General features: G+C 45.6%; 2 protein-coding genes across 7 annotated transcripts; both read left to right on the forward strand.

Moving 5' to 3' along the window:
* The first annotated feature begins 876 nt into the window (after positions 1-876).
* On the forward strand, positions 877-4096 carry TMEM139 (transmembrane protein 139). 3 transcript variants are annotated; one of them, XM_015135126.3, is made up of 4 exons: positions 877-1057; positions 1432-1529; positions 2022-2283; positions 2512-4096. In XM_015135126.3, exons 3-4 carry the CDS (start codon positions 2039-2041, stop codon positions 2912-2914), a joined length of 648 nt encoding a protein of 215 aa, XP_014990612.3. In that variant the 5' UTR covers positions 877-1057; positions 1432-1529; positions 2022-2038; the 3' UTR covers positions 2915-4096. The 3 variants fall into 3 exon arrangements, with proteins under 3 accessions (XP_014990612.3, XP_077853733.1, XP_014990611.3); XM_077997607.1 differs by having other exon boundaries at positions 1001-1083; XM_015135125.3 differs by lacking the exons at positions 877-1057; positions 1432-1529 and having other exon boundaries at positions 1811-2283.
* A 176-nt stretch (positions 4097-4272) lies between these two features.
* CASP2 (caspase 2) lies at positions 4273-23626 on the forward strand. 4 transcript variants are annotated; one of them, XR_013415677.1, is made up of 12 exons: positions 4274-4577; positions 7609-7759; positions 8370-8537; positions 8686-8767; positions 10282-10376; positions 10649-10825; positions 16325-16453; positions 16607-16697; positions 16783-16843; positions 20188-20337; positions 21091-21200; positions 21358-23626. XR_013415677.1 is itself a non-coding variant. In XM_015135123.3 (12 exons), the coding sequence occupies exons 3-12, from the start codon at positions 7628-7630 to the stop codon at positions 21487-21489; spliced, it is 1266 nt and encodes a 421-aa protein (XP_014990609.2). In that variant the 5' UTR covers positions 4417-4577; positions 5168-5261; positions 7609-7627; the 3' UTR covers positions 21490-23626. The 4 variants fall into 4 exon arrangements, 3 of the variants coding, with proteins under 3 accessions (XP_014990608.2, XP_014990609.2, XP_077853732.1); XM_015135123.3 differs by lacking the exon at positions 16783-16843 and adding an exon at positions 5168-5261 and having other exon boundaries at positions 4417-4577; XM_077997606.1 differs by lacking the exon at positions 16783-16843 and adding an exon at positions 5168-5472 and having other exon boundaries at positions 4547-4577.
* Positions 23627-23927: the final 301 nt, after the last annotated feature.

Here is a 23927-nt window from a genome sequence, read left to right on the forward strand (position 1 = left end):
GCTATGCTCCCCCACCCCAGCTATCCCTGGGAAGCCTAGATTGGATTTGTGCCCATGGTCTGCAGCTCCCCTCGCTCTGTCTGCTGGTCACCCTCTGAAGGAACGGGGCCCAGTCTTGTTCACCCTCTGGCTCAAGAACAAAGTATGATTCTACCCACCCTCTACCTCCAAGCACCTCCCGTACTCAGACTTAACTGCCTGACCCACAACTGAAAAGAATGGCTCCTGGATCTTCACAGGTGTGGTGAGGCCTGGTGAGAGGGGAGCCTTCTAGTCAGTGCCCCACCACGTGTCAGGACCATGTTAGTTCCAGGATTCAGAGATGATTAAAACTAATCACGCACCTTGAGAAACTCACAGTGGAAGGAAAATCAGTAAACAGAAAAATGCTACATAACCAGGTAAATGGTGGAACAGATTTAGGAAGGAACAGTGTGGATACACTGGAACAGGCTCCAAAGCGGCATCACCTCGGAGGAGGATCTTGAAGACTCAGGAGTTAACTGGGTCAAGAAGTATACACACAAACACTTCTCACAGGTCTGCAGAAAATGGGGAGTCCACAAAAATAGCACTTGGGCAATGGAAGCAGGACACACCATTCCATGCCCACAGCATTGCTTCCTGTGTGCAATGCACTGTGTGCTGATCTACAGAGATTAAAGAAGCCGAGGTCTCTGCTTCCAGTCACTTGGGAGAGAGGCACAAGGTAAATTATCAAATAGAAGGCAAACTGCCCAGGGCTGTAATTAACATACAATATGCGCTGAGAGGGAAAGGTTAATGCTAACTCTGGTCCTAAGTACAAAGATCATTGGGAGTAAGGGGTGCACTCTCATTAGGGCTCAGTAGGGGTGGGTGGAGAGAGTAAAAACCAGAACAAATCAAGGTGCAGCAGTTGGAAGTCAGCCTTAGGGAGAAAAGGGGCGGAGACTGACTGGGCCAGAACAGAGGGATTGGAAAAGAAAAAGAGGGTGGGGCCAGTGGGCTCCACCTACCCGCTCCGGCCCTTCCCCCCACCCCCACCCCATCTACTTTCTGCAGTCTGTGGAGACAGGTGAGCGACGAACTCCTGAGACAGGTGTGAGTGTGAGGGTCGGGAGGGTCATGGGATTGGGACCAAGGTGTGAGGAGGGAATCTGCAATTCCTTGCTACACAGAGCGCTGGCAACTTCTGACAGGCTGTTTTGGGGGTATGGGCTGCCTCGGGTTGTTGCTGTTACAAGGAAAAAGGGTTCCCCTGCCCACCGCCTCCCAGCCACTGGGCTAATTCCTGGCAGGAAACTTGCAAACTGAGTTTAACGAGTTAGGATCAGCAGAGGGTAGAGGAAGGCCCTGGCAGATGTGGGGTCTATCTAGAAGAGGACAGGAGTTATCAGGGTCTCTGGCCACTGTGCTGGGCCTTTGCCTGTACAATTGTTTCTCAAGCAGTCGTGTCCCTGTGGCTGTGGTGCGCCTGTGTGCACTTTCTCCCTCCACCTGGAGCATGGGCTGACACCGGAGGAAAGGAAAAGACAGAGTCAGACAGGGTAAGTGGGGGTCCCTCCCCCCTTCTCTAACAGGGCTGGATTGAGGGCCTCTGGCTGGGGAGGTTGGGGGTGGAGATCCAGGAGCAATAACAGAGGAAGGGCAGGGCCTGCCCCACCACCTGAATTCCAGAGATGCCAGTGTGCACTGAAGTCCCAGGCAAGGCGTGCCCAGGACCGGATCCTGGATGGTGGTGAGGGACAGAGCTGGAAGGGAGACTACAGGGAAGGATAAAGTAAAGAAGACAGAGCCATGACACAGTCAACTTACAGAATGGCTGAGAGTCAAGGCTCCTGGGCTGGTTTCCTGGCTATTCCACACACGCCAAGACCTAGAGAGAATTTCAGAGCTGGAGGGGACTCCACAGATTATTTGATTTGAGATTGAAGAACCTAGAAACCAAACAAGGAAATATCATATGGTTACTTTGGTATCTGACACAGCCATGACACCAATTGCTAGTGTAGACACAATAGCTATGTGTCTTTTTGCAGGAGCCTGGGGAGGGGCCATGGTGCCAATGTACTTATTGGGGAGACTGGAGAAGCCGCTTCTCCTCCTGTGCTGCGCCTCCTTCCTACTGGGGCTGGCTTTGCTGGGCATAAAGACGGACATCACCCCTGTTGCTTATTTCTTTCTCACATTGGGTGGCTTCTTCTTGTTTGCCTATCTCCTGGTCCGGTTTCTGGAATGCGGGCTTCGGTCCCAGCTCCAATCAATGCAGACTGAGAGCCCAGGGCCCTCAGGCAATGCACGGTGAGTTAAGGGGTGGGCATCAGGAGAGGAATACACCTTGGGCCCATCCTCCCTCCCTCTCTCCCTGTAGTCTCTGAGGCATAGAGTCTCTGGTTTCCTCTGTCACTGGCATCAGCGGGAGGAGGGGTCAGAGGCCAACACAGGATCTTTTGCCCGTAGCAGACAAAAAAAAGGGAAAAAGGGCTTCTTTCATGGAAGCCACCAATGGCCTTATTTCTCTTCCCTCAGGGACAATGAAGCCTTTGAAGTGCCAGCCTATGAAGAGGCCGTGGTGGGACTGGAATCCCAGAGCCGCCCCCAAGAGTTGGACCAACCACCCCCCTACAGCACTGCTGTGATACTCCCAGCACCTGAGGATGAACAACCTAGCCATCCAGAGGGGTCCAGGAGAGCCGGACTGGAACAGAGGCGAATGGCCTCAGAGACTATGGCCCAGGAAGGAAGCCCTGAAAGAACTCCAATCAGCCTTCGGCTTCGGGGACCACGGGCTGTGTCCACTGCTCCTGATCTGCAGAGCTTGGGGGCACTCCCCAGATTAGAGCCCCTGACTCCACCCCCTGCCTATGATGTCTGCTTTGGTCAACCTGATGATGATAGTGTTTTTTGTGAAGACAACTGGGCACCCCCTTAAACGACTCTCCCAAGATTTCTCTTCTCTCCACACCAGACCTCGTTCATTTGACCAACATTTTCCAGTGCCTACTATGTGTCAGAAACAGTGTTTCTGGCTGAATATCATAAATGGGGACTTGGACCCTGAGGAAAGTCAGGCCACGGTAAGCCCTTCCCAGCTGAAATGTGGGTGGCATAATTTGAGTCTTCTGGCAACATTTGGTGACCTACCCCATATCCAATATTTCCAGCGTTAAATTGAGGATGAGGTAGGGAGGTGATCCAGAGAAGGTGGAGAAGGAAGACGTAACCTCTGAGTGACGGCTATTGCTTCTGTTCCAGGCGCTGTTCGAGCTGTTAGATCCCTTAGGCTTGCCAGCTTTGTGAGTTATTATTGAAAAATGAGGATTCCAAGAGTCAGAGGAGTTTGATAACGTGCACGAGGGTACACTGCTAGTAAATAACATTAACTCCTCATCCCAAAGCCTATTGTGTTTTCAACACAAGATAATAGGAAGCCAAGCCACGTGCATGTCTCCCAATCCCTGTCTAGGGACAGCTGCTGGTGCAGGGTGGAAGACTTCCTATAAACAGAATGGGGGACCAATTGTGTCTACAGAGGGGGTGGGCTGAGCATGGGCACGCATGTCCCCAGCCTCCTGGACGAGCAAACTCAGTCAACGCTCTGGTGATCCTTGCTCCGCATGGGTAGCAGTGTCTGTGCCTCTCCTGCCCAGGTGCTAGAGAGCATTCCCCAGTGCAGGGTCCCCAATGTATTTGAAAACAGTGGAGTCAGTGGCCCTAGGTGGAGGGTGGGTATGAAGGCCAGAAAGAGTGAAACATGTGAGCTTTCTGGCCAGGAGATTCCCTCTTGAATCATCCATATGAAGCCCCGGGGCCACTTGCGAAGCGTCTCTAATAGCTTCTTCCTCACTCCTGCGCTCTGACCGCTAGACTTTCACCCCAGCCGCCGGTCCGGATTCCTGAGATCCCAATATTGAGCACCAGGTTTCCTGGAATTGTGTGCTGCGGCTGTGATGTAGGTTTCGGTCGCAGGAAGCTGCTAAACCATAGCTGACGCCCCCTCCTAAGCCAGCCTTCCTTCCCCGCGCGGGTATCTGTCCAGCACCTTGTCGCGCTCTCAGTCTCCTCCACAGCCTGGCCCCAACCGTTCAACTTCAATAAAGCAAAACTCCAGCCACACAAGTCTCCGTGAAGTTATCGCCATAGGCCGGCCAGGGGGCGGGAGAGGTACCGGGGTGATTTCCGCGGGAATCGATAACCAATCGGATTCCCAGGCCGAACGGAGCACACCCGCCCGCACTCGCTCTTTCCCCGCCCTTTGCCCCGCCCCGCTCCTTCTCCTCCCTTTGTCTTTCCGCCGAGCTCCCCACTTCACCCCATTGGCCCGCGCGGCCGCCGCTAGAGCTCTGCGCCTGCGCACGCACCGGGCGGGAGGACGCGGTGGCCTGGCGTGGGGGCGCGGCAGGGCGCAGGCGCAGGCGCAATGTGTGTCCGCGTGTGGGGGAGGGATGTGGGCGAGGCTACGGCCCCCAGTTTGTTTGGGCTGTGGGCGGTGCACAGTGCAGAGCCCGGGAAAAGCGGGAAATGGCGGCGCCGAGCGCAGGGTCTTGGTCTACCTTCAAGCACAAGGAGCTGATGGCCGCTGACAGGGGACGCAGGTAAGTAAGGAACAGTCTTAGGGCTACTAAGGGAGGGTCCAGGGAAGGGGAACGTGGGCCCCAGGCGTGCGGCCCTGCAGCCCCCTCCCCTCGGAGCCCCGGAAAGCAGCCTTGTCCGCGCTTCCTGCCAAGGGTGGGAGGCCCCGCCAAGCAGTTCCGAGCCTGACTGCGCAGGGGCCCGCGGGCGGACCTCTTGGCCTTGTCCCTCGTGGAAGAAGACTGCCCTAGCCTCCCTTTGTTCAACCCACGAGGGTTCTAAATAAGGGGAGCTCCTTGCAGTCCTGCCCACTCTTGGCTTCTCTTGAAGATTCTTCATCCTTTCCTCTGGCTCCCTTATGAGGGAGACTATAAAAAGACTGTACTCTGCCCCCTTAAAAACCGCCGAGACCTTCTGCAGACCTCGGTGCTCTGCCTGATGTGCATTTGATTTGTATCGACTGTATCGTGATCTGCATGGCTTTGCATACAATCACCAGATTTTCGAAGAAGTCAGTACAGGGTTTGGAAATTGAGTACTTTTGGCAGAACAGGGGGGTTCCTGTGGCTCCAAGTGTCCATGCCTCTGCCCCGGTCTTTCCATTTCATGGCAGGCATCACCCAGGAGAACATTGTAATGCCTCCCGCTCGAGACTGAAGATTAAGGTCTTCGCAAAGGGAACCTGCAGAAGGACACAGAATTAAGACGTAGGAACTCCCGTGGTGCCCTTCACCCCTCCTCCCCTTCCAGTTGTGTCCTGAAATTCTAAATGATTGGAAACTTTTGTAATGTTCACGTTTAAGACTCTCATACTATGGAGTAGAGGAAGGAGCGGGTGTGCAGAGTGGTTGATGCTTCAGATTAAAACTAAAGAGTTGATTGAAAATTCAAGTCTGGAACTCGAGAGAGTTAAGAACTGTTAAGTCAGTAAGTTGCAAGTATGGGTGAGATTGTCTAGGGAAAGGATCTTTGAAGGGGCGTCCCTAATGGAACATCAACATTAAGGGGAGGCCAAAGGCCCTCTAAAGAAAACAGGAATTGGGTAGGCAGAGAGAAGACTCCCAGGTGCTGTCATGGAAAAAGAGAAAGAGAACAATTTAAGGAGCGAATACTACTGGTAAACTAATGGAAGAAATCTGCTGCACCATTAGTTGGTATCCCAGCTGCAGTGTTATATGTGATCGTTATTACTGCTTTGATGTATTCGAAAGTGATTCATTCTTAAATGGATTTTTTTATTTGTATAGCTTTTTTTCTTATAGCCGGTTTTTACTGAAAGTCTGGGGTAATGGAAATATGACAGTAAAAATAAGGAAAAATGGAGTTTCAGACTCACTTTTCCAAACCTCAGATTCATTGACTGCTTCCAACCCACTTTGTCTGCTTTAGGATCCCACCTGCTATCTTAGGTCTCTCAGTTCCTCCAGGATCCTGCTCTTCCCTCTTCTAACTATAAATCTCTCACCCAATAACATCTCCAAGCCAAGTGCATCCATTCCATAGATGTGTGGTATTTCACTGATTGTAAGATACACATTTTTCCCCTCCCCTTTTTTTTTTTTTTTTAGATATAGTCTTTGCTCTGTCATCCAGGCTGGAGTGCAGTGGAATAATCTCAGCTCACTGCAACCTCCATCTCCCAGGTTCAAGCGATTCTCCTGCCTCAGCCTCCCCAGTAGCTAGGACTACAGGCATGCACCACTACACTCAGCTAATTTTTTGTATCTTTAGTAGAGACAGGGTTTCACCATGTTGGCCAGGCTGGTCTCAAACTCCTGACCTCTGGTGATCTATCCACCTCAGCCTCCCAAAGTACTGGGATTACAGGCATGAGCCACCGTGCCCGGCCTCCCTTCCTGTTTTAACACCTTAGAAATCAGGATGCATTTTAGAGTAGGTTTTGAAGTTATAAACTGAAGTTACTATATCTTCACTGCTATCAGGTGCTGCCCTTCCTGTTGTCACATATTTGGAAAATGTGACTTGGCAGGCTAGAGAACTCTGGATTTATGTAAAGTAGGCATGTAGATGACATATATTGGCAATAGGATTATTTTAGTTTATAAGCAGAAGCTGATCTCTTTGCAAGCCCGTGGCAAAATTAGCTGGAGGTGACAGCACATTCCTGTAGTCCCAACTACTTGGGAGGCTGAAGCAGGAGGATCACTTGAGTCCAGGAGTTCTGGGCTGTAGAGTGCTATGCCAGTCACGTGTCCACACTAAGTTCAGCATCAGTGTGGTGATGTCCTGGGAGCCAGGGTCCACCAGGTTGCCTAAAGAAGGGTGAACCAGCCCAGGTCAAAAGCTGGGCAAGTCAAAACTCCTGTGCTGCTCTGTAATGCGGTCATACCTGTGAAGAGCCGCTGCATTCCAGCCTGGGTGGCATAGTGAGACTCTGTCTGTTTTAAAGTAAATAGATAAGTACCTACCCACTGTGACTTTCTGTCATACTTCCTGCTTATCCACATCTTAACGGGATTCTGATAATTTCTAGTGCCATTTTGTCACTGGAACTTAAAGTTTTAAAAAAACATGTAATTATATGTTTATATCATTAGTGAAAGAGAGTTAGTGTCAGCCTCATTTATTTTCTGTTAAAGCCATTGGCTTGAGTTTTTGTCATAGCGTTGTTTTAGCCCTCATCCAAGATCATTATAAACTTCCATCACTTTCACCAGCTTAAATAATGTGAGATGATTTCTGAAATAGTTCTCTTAATTAAAATTGGTCTATCAGAGAAGTATTTCTTCTCATAAATATGTATGCTTGGGGGTATTATTTTGCTTAAGATAGACATTTCCCTCCCCTAGTCAGACCATTCATCTCAGATGATCTCAGCTGAACATAAACCATAAGGAATTAGACATTATTTTCTTATGATCAATGCGTTACTGCTTAGTACGTCTTTGATTTAACCAGATTCAATAAATATGCATAATCTTCGTTATTAGAAGTCTTATTCTTTTTCGTTCTTTCTATTCATGCCTCTTCCACTCCACTCTTCTGTGCCAAATTGTGTACTTGACAGCCTTTCCCTCTACCTTTTATCTGTAGGATATTGGGAGTGTGTGGCATGCATCCTCACCATCAGGAAACGCTAAAAAAGAACCGAGTGATGCTAGCCAAACAGCTGTTGTTGAGTGAACTGTTAGAACATCTTCTGGAGAAGGACATCATCACCTTGGAAATGAGAGAGCTCATCCAGGTATCTGGAGGCAAAAGAGAGAAGATAAATTGATCATAGGGGTGGGAACAGAGCATGACAAAATATTAAAAGGATGTCGTATCTTTATCCTTTTTTTTTTTTTTGAGACGGAGTCTCGCTCTGTCGCCCAGGCTGGAGTGCAATGGCGCGATCTTGGCTCACTGCAGCCTCTGCCTCCCAGGTTCACATGATTCTCCTGCCTCAGCATCCCAAGTAGCTGGGACTACAGGCGGGTGCCACCACACCTGGCTAATTTTTTGTATTTTTAGTAGAGATGGGGTTTCACTGTGTTAGCCAGGATGGTGTCAATCTCCTGACCTCATGATCCACCTGCTTCAGCTTCCCAAAGTGCTGGGATTACAGGTGTGAGCCACCACACCCAGCTGGATGTTGTACGTTTCTAAAGAAATGGAAATGCCCTTCTACCATAGAGCATTTGACAGAAATGATATAAATTCAAGAATAACAGGAAGGACTTCACCTAAACATATCTTTTCCTGTAAAAAGAATTATTGAGAGGAATGAGGACACTACTAGGAAGCTCATGTGGAGAAATAGAATTATAGGTAGAGAAGTAAATATGATTCCATGTTTTATTCTTGTGTCTTAGGCCAAAGTGGGCAGTTTCAGCCAGAACGTGGAACTCCTCAACTTGCTGCCTAAGAGGGGTCCCCAAGCTTTTGATGCCTTCTGTGAAGCACTGAGGGAGACCAAGCAAGGCCACCTGGAGGATATGTTGCTCACCACCCTTTCCGGGCTTCAGCATGTACTCCCACCGGTATGAAGCTTTAGTCATATGGGGTGTTGGGAAGGAAAGTTTGACTGGAAAGCAATTTGTAAGTCAGAGTGAGGGAGACTAGATTTTGTTGTATTTGGAGCGGACCACCTCCCTAAGGTCTGTCATCATGAGTTTTGATTTCTTACAGTTGAGCTGTGACCACGACTTGAGTCTCCCTTTCCCGGTGTGTGAGTCCTGTCCACTTCACAAGAAGGTCCGCCTGTCGACAGGTGAGAATTGATGGACTAAAAGGGGTCCCAGGCCAGGCGCGGTGGCTCACGCCTGTAATCCCAGCACTTTGGGAAACCGAGGCAGGTGGATCACCTGAGGTCAGGAGTTCAAGACCAGCCTGGCCAACATGGTGGAACCCCGTCTCTACTAAAAATATAAAAACTAGCTGGGCATGGTGGTGGGTGCCTGTAATCCCGGCTACTCAGGAGGCTGAGGCAGGAGAATTGCTTGAACCCAGGAGACGGAGGTTGCAGTGAGCCAACACAATGCCACCACACTCCAGCCTTGGCGACAGAGTGAGAGTCAGTCTCAAAAAAAAAAAAGGAGGGGGGTGTCCCACATCCCAGTTTGACTTCTTTCTTGTCTGGTATCTGGCTTTGCCCTAACATGAGCCTTTTTTTTTTATTTTTTTTTTTTAAAAGAAATGGGGTCTTGTTCTGTCACCCAGGCTGGAATGCAGTGGCACCATCATAGCTCACTGCAGCCTCGAACTCCTGGGTTGAAGGGCTCCTCCTGCCTCAACCTCCCAAGTACCTGGGATTACAGGTGCATGCCGCCACACCTAGTTCCTTTTTAAATTTTTTGTAGAGAAGGAGTCTCACTTTGTTACCCAGGCTGGTGTCAAAGTCCTGGCCTCAAGTGATCCTCCTGCCTTGGCCTCCCAAAGTGCTGGGATTATAGGCATAAGCCACCACGCCCAGCTGAGACATACTTTATACTGGGAACAGTTGTCAGTGAATTTGTTAAGGGCTAGTAGGACAGTTTAGGCAAGAGGTTGTTTTTGTTTTTTTGTTTTTTATTTTTTTTCCCCCCTCTTATGATGGAGTCTTGCTCTGTCGCCCAGGCTGGAGTTCAATGACGCGATCTCGGCTCACTGCAAACTCTGCCTCCTGGGTTCAAGCGATTCTCCTGCCTCAGCCTCCTGAGTAGCTGGGATTACAGGTGCACGCCACCATGCCCAGCTAATTTTTTGTATTTTTAGTAGAGACGGGGTTTCACCGTTTCCTGACCTCGTGATCTGCCTGCCTCAGCCTCCCAAAGTGTTGGGATTACAGGCATGAGTCACCGCCTAGGCAGGGTATTATAAATAGGTGGTCCCATTTCCTTTCCACCCCAGATAACAGTTTTTATGATAACTGGCCCTTTGAGTAGCATGTATATAGGCAGGAAGTTCATGCTCAATTGGGCTTTATAAAGCTGAAAGAGAAAAGACTATATTTGGGGCCACCAGCCTGCTGATGGAGCAGCCTAGTGATTGGAGCAAGACTTTACCAGCTAGCCCATTTAGTCATTCAGCCAGTTGAGCATCTGCTACATGCAAGCTATGTGCAGAGAATCCTTTAGTGAGCTAAAACTAAGAGTCTCTGCCCTCATGAAGCCTACAGGTTTGGGGAGTGAGTGAGACCAATATTTATCAAAACCTGGTTCCAAGAGATGTCTGAAGTTACAATGACATATTAAGATTGATGGTTAAGTTAAATACTAGTTTTTTGGTTTTCTGTCTATACCACAGATACTGTGGAACACTCCCTAGACAATAAAGATGGTCCTGTCTGCCTTCAGGTGAAGCCTTGCACTCCTGAGTTTTATCAGACACACTTCCAGCTGGTGAGTTTTTGCATAATGACAAGAGGAAGAGAGTTGGGAAATTAGACACCCTTCCAGGGAACCTGAACTTAGTTTGCATGTACATTTCCTTTCTGCCTTATTAGTCAGAAAGTTGTTACTGGCTAAATGCCTTATGTGAGCATTTGTCTATTTTTACCTGCTGGGGGTTAAGAAGAAAACTACGATGTTTTTGTTTTCTTGAAATGTCTAATCTAGCCAGGGAATCTTGTGTCATCGAGATGCTCATCCTCTAACTGGCCTCTCCTCCCCAGGCTTATAGGTTGCAGTCTCGGCCTCGTGGCCTAGCACTGGTGTTGAGCAATGTGCACTTCACTGGAGAGAAAGAACTGGAATTTCGCTCTGGAGGGGATGTGGACCACAGTACTCTAGTCACCCTCTTCAAGCTTTTGGGCTATGACGTCCATGTTCTGCGTGACCAGACTGCACAGGTACCCGAGGCAGGAAAAACTGATATGTAAATTAGAGGACTGCACAACACTTTGGGACCAGGGACATCTTTTGCTCTTGTGCCTGCTGGGATATGTCTTAAAAGTTGGTCTACTCTACTTACATTTTTATTCACTCTGTTCTGCCTCTCACCTTGCAATCTAGTAGAAAGAATTAGGGCCAGCCAGCCATTTTAGTGTTGACATCTCAGGTTGTGGTTTCATAAAGTAATAATAGTCCACAGTTGGGTTCTCACTTTTTTTTTTTTTTAAGACAGAGTCTAGCTCTGTCACCCAGGCTGGAGTGCAATGGCATGATCTCGGCTCACTGCAACCTCTACCTCCCAGGTTCAAGCGATTCTCCTGCCTCAGCTTCCTGTGTAGCTGGAACTGCAGGCGCGCACCACCATGCCCGGCTAATTGTTGTATTTTTAGTAGAGACAGGGTTTTGCCATGTTGGCCAGGCTGGTCTGGAACTTCTGACCTCAGGTGATCCGCCCCCATCTGCCTCCCAAAGTGCTGGGATTATAGGTGTGAGCCACTGCGCCTGGCTGGGAAGTATTCTTCATAGTTATGTAACCACAAGTCATATCATAGGGTGGATTGTTTTTGGACCAGATTGCTAGAAATTGTGAGCATTTTCATTATGGGCTGTTCCTCATTAACCTCAGTTACTGTACTGCACAACTGACTTTGTGACCTTTAGGGTTTCTATTTTGCAATCAATAATGGCCTATTTGTAGATTCATATTCACTCTTTATTTTTATTCCAGAATAATAGAACTTTCTTAAACTTGCTTTGAGGTTGTCAGTGGTGAAATTAAAATTTCTAGGAGATTCACTTTGATCTGTTGGGATAGAGGATCTTTGTTTTCCATTCAGCATTGTCTGTAGTCTTCATTTCTCTTTCTCAGCTGCCCTCCTGTGAGAATAATTATGTATTTACTATGTTTTTGGCAAGGCTGGTTTCATCCACAGGTACTTGGGTGTTGTCCTTTACATGCTGTTTTTACCAGTTTCCCCATTGTAGCACATGCAATGTAGTTAAATCCACCCTTGCTTTAAAGCCACGGCAGGAACAGCTGCTTCAGTCCTCAAGTATTCAGGTAGTTTATATGCTTTCCTGAGAAGTCTGCTGGGCATAAAGAGACAAAGGGCAGATACCATCCGTAATTCCTACAGAAGGGCACTTAACAAAATGTGCGCTATGTGTGTTTTCTTAGAGGTTTTGGTCTAGCCATTTATTTTACTAGAAATCTATTATGTCTTGGTTTTTCAATTTGTATGCAGCTGATAAAGGATCCTAGATGTCTAATAGTTAAAGGTGTAATACTGAGCCACTAAGTCAGCTATATACTGCTGTTTTTTCAGAGACCGTCAGTAGATTTGGTGAGTTGATGAGCCCACTTTCTAAATACCATTTCCGTTTATGCTAAGCCTGATGCATATTCAGTGACCTATTGGATTCTAATTCTTTGGTCAAATTGCTCTATAACTGGAATTGAGTAGAGTTGAACTTCGAGCACCTTATGATGGGGGACTATGTGAGCTGCCACAGATTTGTTTAAAGATCAGATGAGGGAGTTTTGACATCAGCAGAAAAGGAAATGTGTCCTCTTATATTCCTAAGGACTAAACAAGATTAGAGAAAGTATCTTCTGTCATAGCTAAGAAGAAATGCCTAGGTAGATATGATCAGAAGGATAAATGGAGGAGGCAGGACTTAAGCTGGCCTTGAAGGATAGAAGTTACTAAAGCAGAGAGGAGTGGTGAAGCCACCCTAGGCAGGGAGAACAGTATGTGGACAAGAAATGTGTGTGTTATAAACCAGGTAGTTGCAATGGGTGTCATAATTTGGTGCACTGGGCATCTGCACAGAATACTCTCTTCCTGGTGGGATCTCGCTAGAGACTCAACTCATTTATCATATAGCTGTTTGGCAAGCAAAGAAACAGAACCAAAAAAAATAAGATCCTCTTTTCTTTTCCTTATCAAATCTTTTTTACTTGAGAGAGGAATTCCATTTAAAAACAGGAAATAGTAGAATTAGTCTTAGAGACTCCTCTTCCCCGACAGTGCTGCAATGAGCATGGGCATTCTCCCTGCCCTAATTTTTTCACTTTTCTCTGTTACCAACTTTTGATTGCATCTACTTCATGAAGTTACTAGTTCTAGAATTATGATTGACCCTATGTTAGGAAACGAGGTGCTCTTCAAAGTGGAAATTTTCTTTTACCACATGTATTGTTTTTTTTTTTTTTTTAGCTTGCATTTGGGTCACAGACCGCTTTGAAAATGTAGGGACAAGCTATAGGTCATCCCTGGAAAATGCAGCTGCCCGTAGAATTTAGCATATAATTTCAGAGGGTTCACAAGTTACTCTCTTCACATGTCCCCCAACCCCTAGCTAAAAATACACTTAGGAGTTAAGAACCCTGCTATTTATAGAAGTACTGTAATTTTATCAAAAACAAATCTGCAGATCCTATTTTAAGCTATTCTACTTGTGGAAAAATTCCTCCAAATGTTTAATCCCCATTTATTGAATGGTTGAGTCTTACTAAGTTTGGTTACAAAGTGCGTGTATTCTGTTTTTGGACGTTGTTTTCTATTTACTGACCTAATCTCACTAAATGCAAAATGGTCGTGATTCAGTGCCCAGGTGTATAATTTTTGTTTTCTTCTTTGAGCAAAATTAACTTCTTTAACTATTCAATGTTAAAATTCTATTAGCGTCAGCTCCAGAGGAACATTCACAGTTATGTATTCTCTTGAAATTATATTTTCTTGGAAGAATTTTTTTGATTATCTGTCATTACCTTAAGATTTCTATTATTATTGTTGGCTTCTACTTAGAAAATACACGTACTTTTCAACACCAATCTATTTCTAGTTATATTGCAGACTTTCAAATATTTTATATAATTGCATCTCGATTATCTACAAACAGAAGTATTCCGAACAGATAAATTAGTAGCTCTCAAACTTTAACATATCAGAGCCTCCCGGAAGACTTGTTAAAACACATTTTGCTGGGGCCTAAGATTTCACTTTTTTTTTTTTTTTTTTTTTTGAGACGGAGTCTCGCTCTGTCTCCCAAGCTGGAGTTCAATGGCCCGATCTCGGCGGCTCACTACAACCTCCGCCTCCCGGGTTCAAGCGATTCTCCTGCCTCAGCCTCCTGAGTAGCTGGGACTACAGGCGTCCGCCACCACCCCCGGCTAATTTTTGTATTTTTAGTAGAGACGGTTTCACCATATTGGCCAGGCTGGTCTCGAACTCCTGACCTTGTGATCCGCCTGCCTCGGCCTCCTCAAAGTGTTGGGATTACAGGCGTGAGCCACCGCGCCCAGCCCAATTTCACGTTTTTTACAAGTTCCTGGGTGATGCTGCTCTTGCTGCTTTAGGGGCCACACTTTGAGAGCTACTGCAGTGTGTTATAGAAGTGTGCTTTTTATTTTGGCAGTGTGTGTGATTAAATATATGTGTTTTAATTCTTCCACCCAGATAATTTATTTTCATTACAATTTTATTCAAGTTTATAATAAAATGAACTTGTTTTCTCTCTGCCCCATCTCAGATAGAAGACCTAGACATCGTGAATTATAGAGGGAGGCATAGGTTTAGGCATAGGTTTAAAAATGTGTGCCCAATTATTATGCTCTTTAGGTACACAATATAACTTTCTGACGGATGGACCAGATGCTTAAGGTAATGGTCTTCATGTATCACAACTTAGTGCAAGATAAACAAGATTCTCCAGGCATGGTGGCACATTCCTATGGTCCCAGCTACTCTAGAGGCTTAGGCAGGAAGATTCCTTGAGCCCAGGAGTTCTAGGCTGTAGTGTGCTATGCTGATCAGGTGTCCAAACTAAGTTCATCATCAATATGGTGACCTCCTGGGAGTGGGGGACCACCGGCTTGCCCAAGGAGGGGTGTACCAGCCCAGGTCAGAAATGGAGCAGGTGAAAACTGCTGTACTGATCAGTAGTGATCTTGCACCTGTGAATAGCCAGTATGCTCAAGCCCGGGCAACATAGCGATATCCTGTCTTTTAAAAAAATAAATACGGCCGGGCGTGGTGGCTCAAGCCTGTAATCCCAGCACTTTGGGAGGCCGAGACGGGCGGATCACGAGGTCGGGAGATCGAGAACATCCTGGCTAACACGGTGAAACCCCGTCTCTACTAAAAAAACACAAAAAACTAGCCGGGCGAGGTGGCGGGCGCCTGTAGTCCCAGCTACTCGGGAGGCTGAGGCAGGAGAATGGCGTGAACCAGGGAGGCGGAGCTTGCAGTGAGCTGAGATCCGGCCACTGCACTCCAGCCTGGGCGACAGAGCGAGACTCCGTCTCAGAAAAATAAATAAATAAATAAATAAATAAACAAACAAACAGGAACAGAGGGTTCTTAAGTTGAACTACAATATTGACCGGTAATAGATTTCTTTGAGAAAAATACTCTTTATTAGACGTGTACATTGTAATAACAGCAGATTTTTTGCAATGTGTCCCAGACACAGCGATTGGTTTTTGGGTTTTTTTGGTTTTTTTTTTTTGAGACAGGGTGTCTCCCTGTCACCCAAGCTACAGTGCAGTGGTGCAATCACGGCTCACCGCAGCCTCGACTTCCTAGGCTCACGTGATCCCTCCACCATAGCCTTTAGGGTAGCTGGGACTACAAGCATGCACCACCATGCCTGGCTAATTTTTTTTTTTAATGGAGTCTTGCTAGGTTGCCCAGGCCAAGTCCTTTGTCATAATATCTCATTTTAATCTTCACAAACTTAAGAGAAAATGTCCTCATAATTTTTTTTTATAAAGTGAAAATTGGAGTCTCAAGGGTCTGAGTAAGTTGTTCCGACTCATGAAGCCAAGGTTCAAACCTAGATCAATCTGACCCTAGGGCCTGTGTATGTAATTACTGCCCTGTATAGAATCCTCCTTTATAGCGCACTCTTGCTGAAACAAAGCGTTTTATACAGACATCATCACTGTCTCTCGAATACTTAGAATCTTAGACAGAAGACAACATTACAAGTATTGCTATTCTCTACTGTCATGATGCTGTCACAGAACAGTTTATTGTAGCTGAATATGCATATTTACATATTCATAGCTACACTTTGAGTCACGCTTATGCCGTTTATATACAAGGGCACTTGCTCTAATGAAGGATCTGGTTATGAACAGGGCATTAATCAGAGTTGACCAACTCATGATTAGCTTCTTTAGTAACTTGTTTTAATCCAGGAGCTCTTTGCCTGTCTCAGTACGTCTGAATCTGTATTCAGAATATTGTGTCTGAACTCACATGCGTTTTTCTGGTGAGTCCATAGCTTTCTTCAGTCTCTCCAAAGGTCTCTTCTTTTATCGTTGACCACAGGAATATACAGAAAGCATTTTATCTTCTAATAGCTTAGGGTTTCAAAAAGAAACCAAAGTGTGATGCTTATATTGGTGCTGACTCTAGTGCACAACACTAAACACTCCTTTCTTTTAGGAAATGCAAGAGAAACTCCAGAATTTTGCGCGGTTACCTGCACACCGAGTTACAGACTCCTGCATCGTAGCACTCCTCTCGCATGGTGTGGAGGGCGCCATCTATGGTGTGGACGGGAAACTGCTCCAGGTGCGGATACCATAGTGGAAGCCAGCTGTTGAAACCAGGCTGCTTCACCTCCTGCCTGCCGTCTGTCCCGTGATGGCGACTGTTGCATGTATAGGACTTCAGGAGGCCCCACCCAATGCTTAACCTCCCTTCTTCCTTGTTTTTTTCTGGCAGCTACAAGAGGTTTTTCGACTCTTTGACAACGCCAACTGCCCAAGCCTACAGAACAAACCGAAAATGTTCTTCATCCAGGCCTGCCGTGGAGGTGAGTGCCCTGGCAGACCAGCACCTGGGTGGTGGCTCCTGGGCAGCCTCCCACCAGCTCTTACTTTCCTGTTTGCTCCTCTCAGGTGCTATTGGATCCCTTGGGCACCTCCTTCTGTTCACTGCTGCCACCGCCTCTCTTGCTCTGTAAGTGTCTCCCAATGCATGGGGTGTGCTGGGACTTGGGCAGCCCATGGCTCTCAGGCTGGTCAGCTCTCCGTGCACCACCATATCCTGTTCTCAGGACTCTTTTATCAGTGTCTTTGCTTTCCTTTCTGAGAACTCTTACTTTTCTCTGCTTTATTAACGCCGGTGCCCTTTTTTTGGTTACTCATTCCAGTTATGGATTTCTGATCTGTCTTTTCCCCGTCCTTCTTATTTTATCTCCTTTCTTTCACTCTTTCTCCTTTTCACTTGTTCCATATACTTCACTTTTACCTACACTTCGCTCTTGCCTCCTTTCTTCTTACCATTCATGGGTCATGCAGGATAGCAGAACAGAATCCGTGTTGGCCTTTGACTCTTCCTTTTCCATGAGCGGCTGCTGCCCCTCTTTTCTCATGCAGTTTGTTTTACTCCTTTAAGAGCCAGGACTGCAGGACGAGGATTAAAAGACACATAGGCATGCTTCTCATCCTGGAGGAAAATAATAGTAATTACGAGCCCTAACTTTGGAGTCAAATTCTGACTTCGCCATTTACTAGTTATGTGAAGTTAAGTTAAATGGCATCCCTCCATCTCAGTTTGCTCAATATAAAATGAAAATAGTCCTTGTACCTACTTCATAAGGTGCTTGTGATGGTTAAATGAGATTATGCATTTAAGGGCTTACATAGCTCGGTACCTGGCTCACAGCACATCCACAAAATATGCCAGCTGTAACTCTTAAAACACGATCAGTGCCATAAAGGGCTTATAGTTTGCTTCAAAGGTCGCTTTGTCCAAACATTCAAATAATTACTGTTTTAATCTCTCGTGTGGCCAAATGTAAATAGCTAATACTATTGTCATCCTGATCTGATATTACCGCAGAATATAGTCTGTTGAGATCCTGCAGCATGACTCAGACTACAGCAGTTACTGCCCCAAAAGCAGAAGGAAATGTGGTCTCTCTAAGGAGCAGACCAGTTACTCAGGAAAATAAAGTAAATATACATGAAGTAGCTTAAGACTAGTTCACAGGCCTCATGTAAGCAAGGGTGAAATTAGCAAGGTACAAACTGTACTTAGAAAGGAGTATGCAGTAAGAGTAGATCATTTTAAGTGAGGGTAGTTTAAAGAGATTTTGTGGATAGGATACGGCTTCATTTGTACCTGGAGTAATTTGATTTACATAGTTGTGGAGTAGTATCTAGAGTCTGTCGTGGGAAGGAAACAATACAACATGATAAGCACACTGAGATTCAAAGGGCATGTTGTGCCTCCCCTCCTCCCAAACCAATGCTCGGATCTGATTTTAAAACAGCATCTGTGTGAGTATGTGAGATGTGGCTGGTCATAACAAAGTAGGTTCACCTCATTTCAAACCTTTAGTCATAACTGAGATTTTGGACGTCAGCCGGTAAAAGTAAGGAACAGTTGGGAGCTTAAGTAAGAAATAATGTGATGAATTTTTTTTCCAGGAAGGCTGCCGTGGAGGGGGCTGCACTAAGGAAAGAGGTTATGGGGCACAAACTTCACTTTTCATTCCCTGCTCTATCCCCAGGCCCAGGGCCCTGCCTGACGCATGGTAGCACTTATAAATGTCGAATGAATGGATGAAAATTAATCTGCCTGAAAAACTGTAGGTATTACGTAAAAAACAAATATGAGAATATAGTGACAAAAGAACCAATGGCATTTATTGATTGGTGGATCTGTGATATAAAGGTGAGAGAGGAATTCTCCTTTCTCTTTAGCTTAGCCTGTTTCCTTTAGGCATCTTTACTAACAAAATGACAGTTAAATGGTCATTTTCTCCTCCTATATCCAGGGATTTAATACCCTATTGGATCTGGATAAGGAGTAATTGCTCTTTCTTGGAGTAATCTGAATTTTTGACTCTGTCTCTCTAACTTTTCTGAAATTAAATCCTTCAAGGAATGACCAGTAGCCAATTGTTCCTTTGAAAATTTGAGTTCACCTGTCTTCCTGCTGTATTTGGTTAATATAATTAATGTCTATAAAAAGCTCCACCCCCCTGCCCCAGTCAGCTTCTAAATTAGAGTGTAAGCTCTATGATGGCAGGAATTTTCTCTTCACTTTATCCCTAGGCCTTAAAGTAAGACAGTGCCCAACACATGGCAGTTGCTTGACAATTTTTATTAAGTCTGTGCTTTGGTCCTTTTCCACCCCAATTCTTAAAGCTTCCCATCTTTCTTAAGCTCCTTCATGTTGCGTGGATCAGGAAGTACTGTAATAGAGCATACTCTTACTTTTTATGTGTTGACCTGAGAGTCCTCTCTATCTGTCTTTCCTACTGACAGCACCCCTGCCCACACCCAAAATAAAACAACATCATCAAAAATAAGAGTCTGTCTTGGGATACATAAGGCCTGTATCAAGAGCAAGGATCTGCTCAGGGTATGTTGAGAAAGTACTGCTGAAGTTGAATATGGATGATCTTTTTAAATTTTCTGGGAGAACGTAGTCAAATTCTCCCCATTTTAAGTTTTTCCCTCTTAAAATTTTCATAAGGCCAGGTGTGGTGGCTCATGCCTGTAATCCCAACACTTTGGGAGGCCAAGGCAGAAGGATCACTTGAGGCCAGGAGTTCAAGGCAAGTCTGGTCAACGTCGCAAGACCCCATCTCTATTAAAAAAAAAAAAAAAAGATTTAAAAAGTTATTTTAAGAAATAAATTAAAAATTTTTTTTCTTAAATCTTGGATGCTTGCTGTAATTTATCTTATGAAATTAACAAATAGTGCTTCAAAGATATCAAAACCACCTTGGAAACAACTGATCATACTTAGTTTTATTATTTTTTTGGTAGGTAGTTTGAGGTTGTGATTTTTATGTAGCATACTTATGGTAACCGTATTTGTTATTTATTACCTTGTTTTTTCTTGTTTATGTAATTAAATATATCAGTATTTTATTATGTATTGTAATAAAAAGCACTGTGACTCCCAGGCATACTGTTAATCAAACAAGTGTGTTGTGGACTTAGATGATTTTCAGTTCCATTTACAAGGAGTATTTGATTTGGCATTTTCCCTGTCTTACACAGAACGGAAACTGCTCCAACCACACAGATATGCATGTGCTTGAGCGTGGTGCCTGGTGTGTATGAGGCATCCCCTGAGTAACAGATGCATGCTGGGAGAGTAATTTTTATTATTTATTTATTTATTTGTTTATTTATTTTTAGTTTATCAGCCATAGGTTGGAGGCAACAGCTGGAAATGGCTCTTCCCCTTCAAGGTTATAGGGAATGTGGGCTTGCCTGTGACAGGCCCAAGAGAGACAGAAGAAGTAACATCTTTGTCCACTCTGTCTGCCTTTGTTACAGATGAGACTGATCGCGGGGTTGACCAACAAGATGGGAAGAACCACGCAGGATCCCCTGGGTGCGAGGAGAGTGATGCCGGTAAAGAAAAGCTGCCAAAGATGAGACTGCCCACGCGCTCAGACATGATATGCGGCTATGCCTGCCTCAAAGGTACTTTGAGTTCCAAAAGAGTCGAGTCATACCTCATTTTATTGCACTTTGCTTTATTATGCTTTGCAGATACAGGTTGAGTATGCCTTATCTGAAATGTTGGGACCAGAATTTTTTTGGTCCCAGATTTTGGATTTTTTTGTTTTTTTGGATTTTGGAATATTTGCATTATACTTACTAGTTGAGTGTCCCATATCCAAATATTCTAAATTTAAAATGCTCCAGTGAGCACCTTCTTTGAGCATCATGTTGGCACTTGGAAAGTTTCAGATTTTGAAGCATTTCAGATTTTTGGATTTGGGATGCTCAGCTGCTTTTTACAAATTGAAGGTTTGTGGCAGTCCTCCTTCAAGCGTCTAAAATCAGCACCATTTTTCTATTGGCATGCCTCTGTTAGCATTTTTCAGCAATAAAGTATGTTTTAATTACAGCATATGCATTTTTTAGACATAATATTGTTGCACACTTAATAGACTGTAGGATAGTGACCGTAACTTCCATACACACTGGGAGACCTGAAAACTTGTATGACTTGTTTTATTGCCATATTCACTTTCTTGAGCTGGTCTGGAAACAGACCTACAGTATCTCCAAAGTATGCCAATAATTCAAAAGAGTGTACCCTCCTAGACTTGGATTCTTCATGCTGGGTTCTCTGACTCGGGAGGGTGCAGATGCCATGGCCGAGTCTAGTTTGGGAAGTCCAGCTGTGTGATGGCATTCACACCGTGATTAATGCCCTTTTGGTTGCAGGGACTGCCGCCATGCGGAACACCAAACGAGGTTCCTGGTACATCGAGGCCCTCGCTCAAGTGTTCTCTGAGCGGGCTTGTGATATGCATGTGGCCGACATGCTGGTTAAGGTGAGCCGGCGGGCTCCGTGACCCCTGTGCGTCTCCACAGTGCTCTACTTTCCTTCTCCCTTGAATGCTCTTTCATAGTCCGTCTCCCGTTCCCGTCGTGCTGCTCTCATGAAGCCCGAGATTCTCAGACTTGGGCCTGTTGGTTCTGCCCCTCCAGGTGAATGCACTTATCAAGGATCGGGAAGGCTATGCCCCTGGCACAGAGTTCCACCGGTGCAAGGAGATGTCTGAATACTGCAGCACTCTGTGCCGCCACCTCTACCTGTTCCCAGGACACCCTCCCACATGATGCCACCTCCCCATCATCCACGCCAGGTGGAAGCCACTGGACCACAGGAGGTGTGATAGAGCCTTTGATCTTCAGGATGCACAGTTTCTGTTCTGCCCCCTCAGGGATGTGGGAATCTCCCAGACTTGTTTCCGGTGCCCATCATCTCTGCCTTTGAGTGTGGGACTCCAGGCCAGCTCCTCTTCTGTGAAGCCCTCTGCCTGTAGAGCCAGCCTTGATCGGACCTATTGCCAGGAATGTTTCAGCTGCAGTTGAAGAGCCTGACAAGTGAAGTTGTAAACACAGTGTCATTATGGGGAGAGGGCATATAACTTCCCCATATTTGTGTTCAGTTCCAGCTTTTGTAGATGGCACTTTAGTAATTGCTTTTATTACATTAGTTAAGATGTCTGAGAGATCATCTCCTATCTTTTATTTCATTCATATCCCCCACCCTTTTTGTCCTAGAGTGAGAGTTTGGAAGGTGTCCACATTTAATGTAGACATTATCTTTTGGCTCGGAAGAGGCAAACATGACTAGAGACACACCTTGCTGCAATGTGACTAGAGACCTTGCTGCAGTGTGCAGAAGCGGCCTGTGCGTTCCCTTCAGTACTGCAGGGCCCCCCAGTGGAAGGACACTCTTGCCTTGTTTGGGCTCAAGGCTCCACAGCCTGTCAGCCGACATTGCTTTGCATCTGTACCTTATTGATCTTTGCCCATGGAAGTCTCAAAGATCTTTCGTTGGTTGTTTCTCTGAGCTTTGTTACTAAAATGAGCCTCGTGGGGAGCATCAGAGAAGGCCAGGTGTGTTTCCCTGGACTCTATAACTAACTCTCTCACTCTCTCTCTCTCTCTCTCTCTCTCTGTCTCTCTCTCTCTTCCTGCTCTCTGCTTCGGTATTAAACTCTACTTTGATATTATGTGGCCTTTATTTCAGTGCTATACATGTCATTTTTCAATCTAGAAACCTTTATCCCTGCTTATCTGAAACTTCCCTGTTCTTTAAGACCTTTAAAAAAAAAAAAAAAAAAAAATCTTTCTTCTTCCAGTCTATTCTCCACATAACAGTAGTTTTGGTTTTTAATTTTTTTTGTTTTTTTTGTTGTTGTTGTTATTTGGTGTTTTTTGGTTTTTAAGGCAAGTTCTCACTATGTTTCTCAGACTGGTTTCAAACTCCTGGCCTCAAGCCATCCTCCCGCCTCAGCCTCTCAAATAGCTGGGACTACAGGTGTGAGCCACCACGCCTGGCCAGGTTTTGGTTGTTTAAATATAAATCTGATTCTGTCACCCCCCTGCTTAGAACCCTTCTGCTTTCTATTACACCTCACTTAAAATTTAAACTTCTCACCTTCGTTTATGAGAACTGGTTCTTGCCTTCCCCTTGAACCTCATTAAATGGTGATTTCTTGCTAAGCTCCAGCCCGAGTGGTCTCCTCAGCTTCTAATTTTGTGCTCTTTCCTGCCCTCTTCCTTGGCCTTCTCATCTCTCCACCCCCACCACTCTTGACTCAGGTGGTGTCCTTATTCCTCAAGTCTTGACCGTGCCCGGGCCCTTCAGTCCCTGAGCAGTCTACTCCTGCGTCTGTCACCACATCTTGTCTTTTCCCCTCATTGCACTTATTGCAGTTTATATGTATGCTACTTCTAGTTGTTCATTTCTGTCTCCCCTACCAGGCTGTAAATGAGGGCAGAAACCTTGTTTGTTTTATTCATCATCACGTACCAAGTGCTTGGCACATAGTGGGTCTTCAGTAAATGTTTGTTGAATAAAAGAGGGAAGAAGGCAAGCCAACCTTAGCTGCAATCCTACCTTTTGATAAAATGTTCCTTTTGACAATATACACAGATTATTATGTGTACTTTGTTTTTCCATGTGTTTTGCTTTTATCTGCTGGCATTTTTAGCTCCTTGAAGACATTTCATGTGTGAGATAACTTCCTTCACATCTCCCATGGTCCCTAGCAAAATGCTAGGCCTGTAGTAGTCAAGGTGCTCAATAAATATTTGTTCTGTGAGCTGGGTGGTTGGAAGCCTTGCTGCCAAGTCCTGCCTTTGGGTCGACATAGGATGGAAGTATTTGAGTGAGATAACCTTTCCACTCCCACTGCCAGGATTTTGTATTGCCATCAGGTGCCAAATAAATGCTCATATTTATTACTGTTGTGTGCTCAATATCTGTTTCTGTAGATACTCAGTCCTCTGAAGTCCACAGATTTTGTTTCCTTAGCCCCTTACAGTGCAGCCTTCCTCACCACCTCACAAGGCATACCCAGACCTGAAAACCCCTTCTTATTTTGCTGCCATGGTCCTGTAAATATATGCAAGTGTGGGTCCATCTCAGTTGGCCTAGTCCTGGGATTTCTCATAGATGAAATGGAAGTCATTAGCAACCAGTGCTGGTTCTTGGTTACTTAGACTATGAGATGTAGGCTGCCATAACAGATTGGGCTGGAATA

Source organism: Macaca mulatta, chromosome 3 (genome assembly GCF_049350105.2).
Source record: "Macaca mulatta isolate MMU2019108-1 chromosome 3, T2T-MMU8v2.0, whole genome shotgun sequence".
NCBI classification, from domain to species: domain Eukaryota; kingdom Metazoa; phylum Chordata; class Mammalia; order Primates; family Cercopithecidae; genus Macaca; species Macaca mulatta.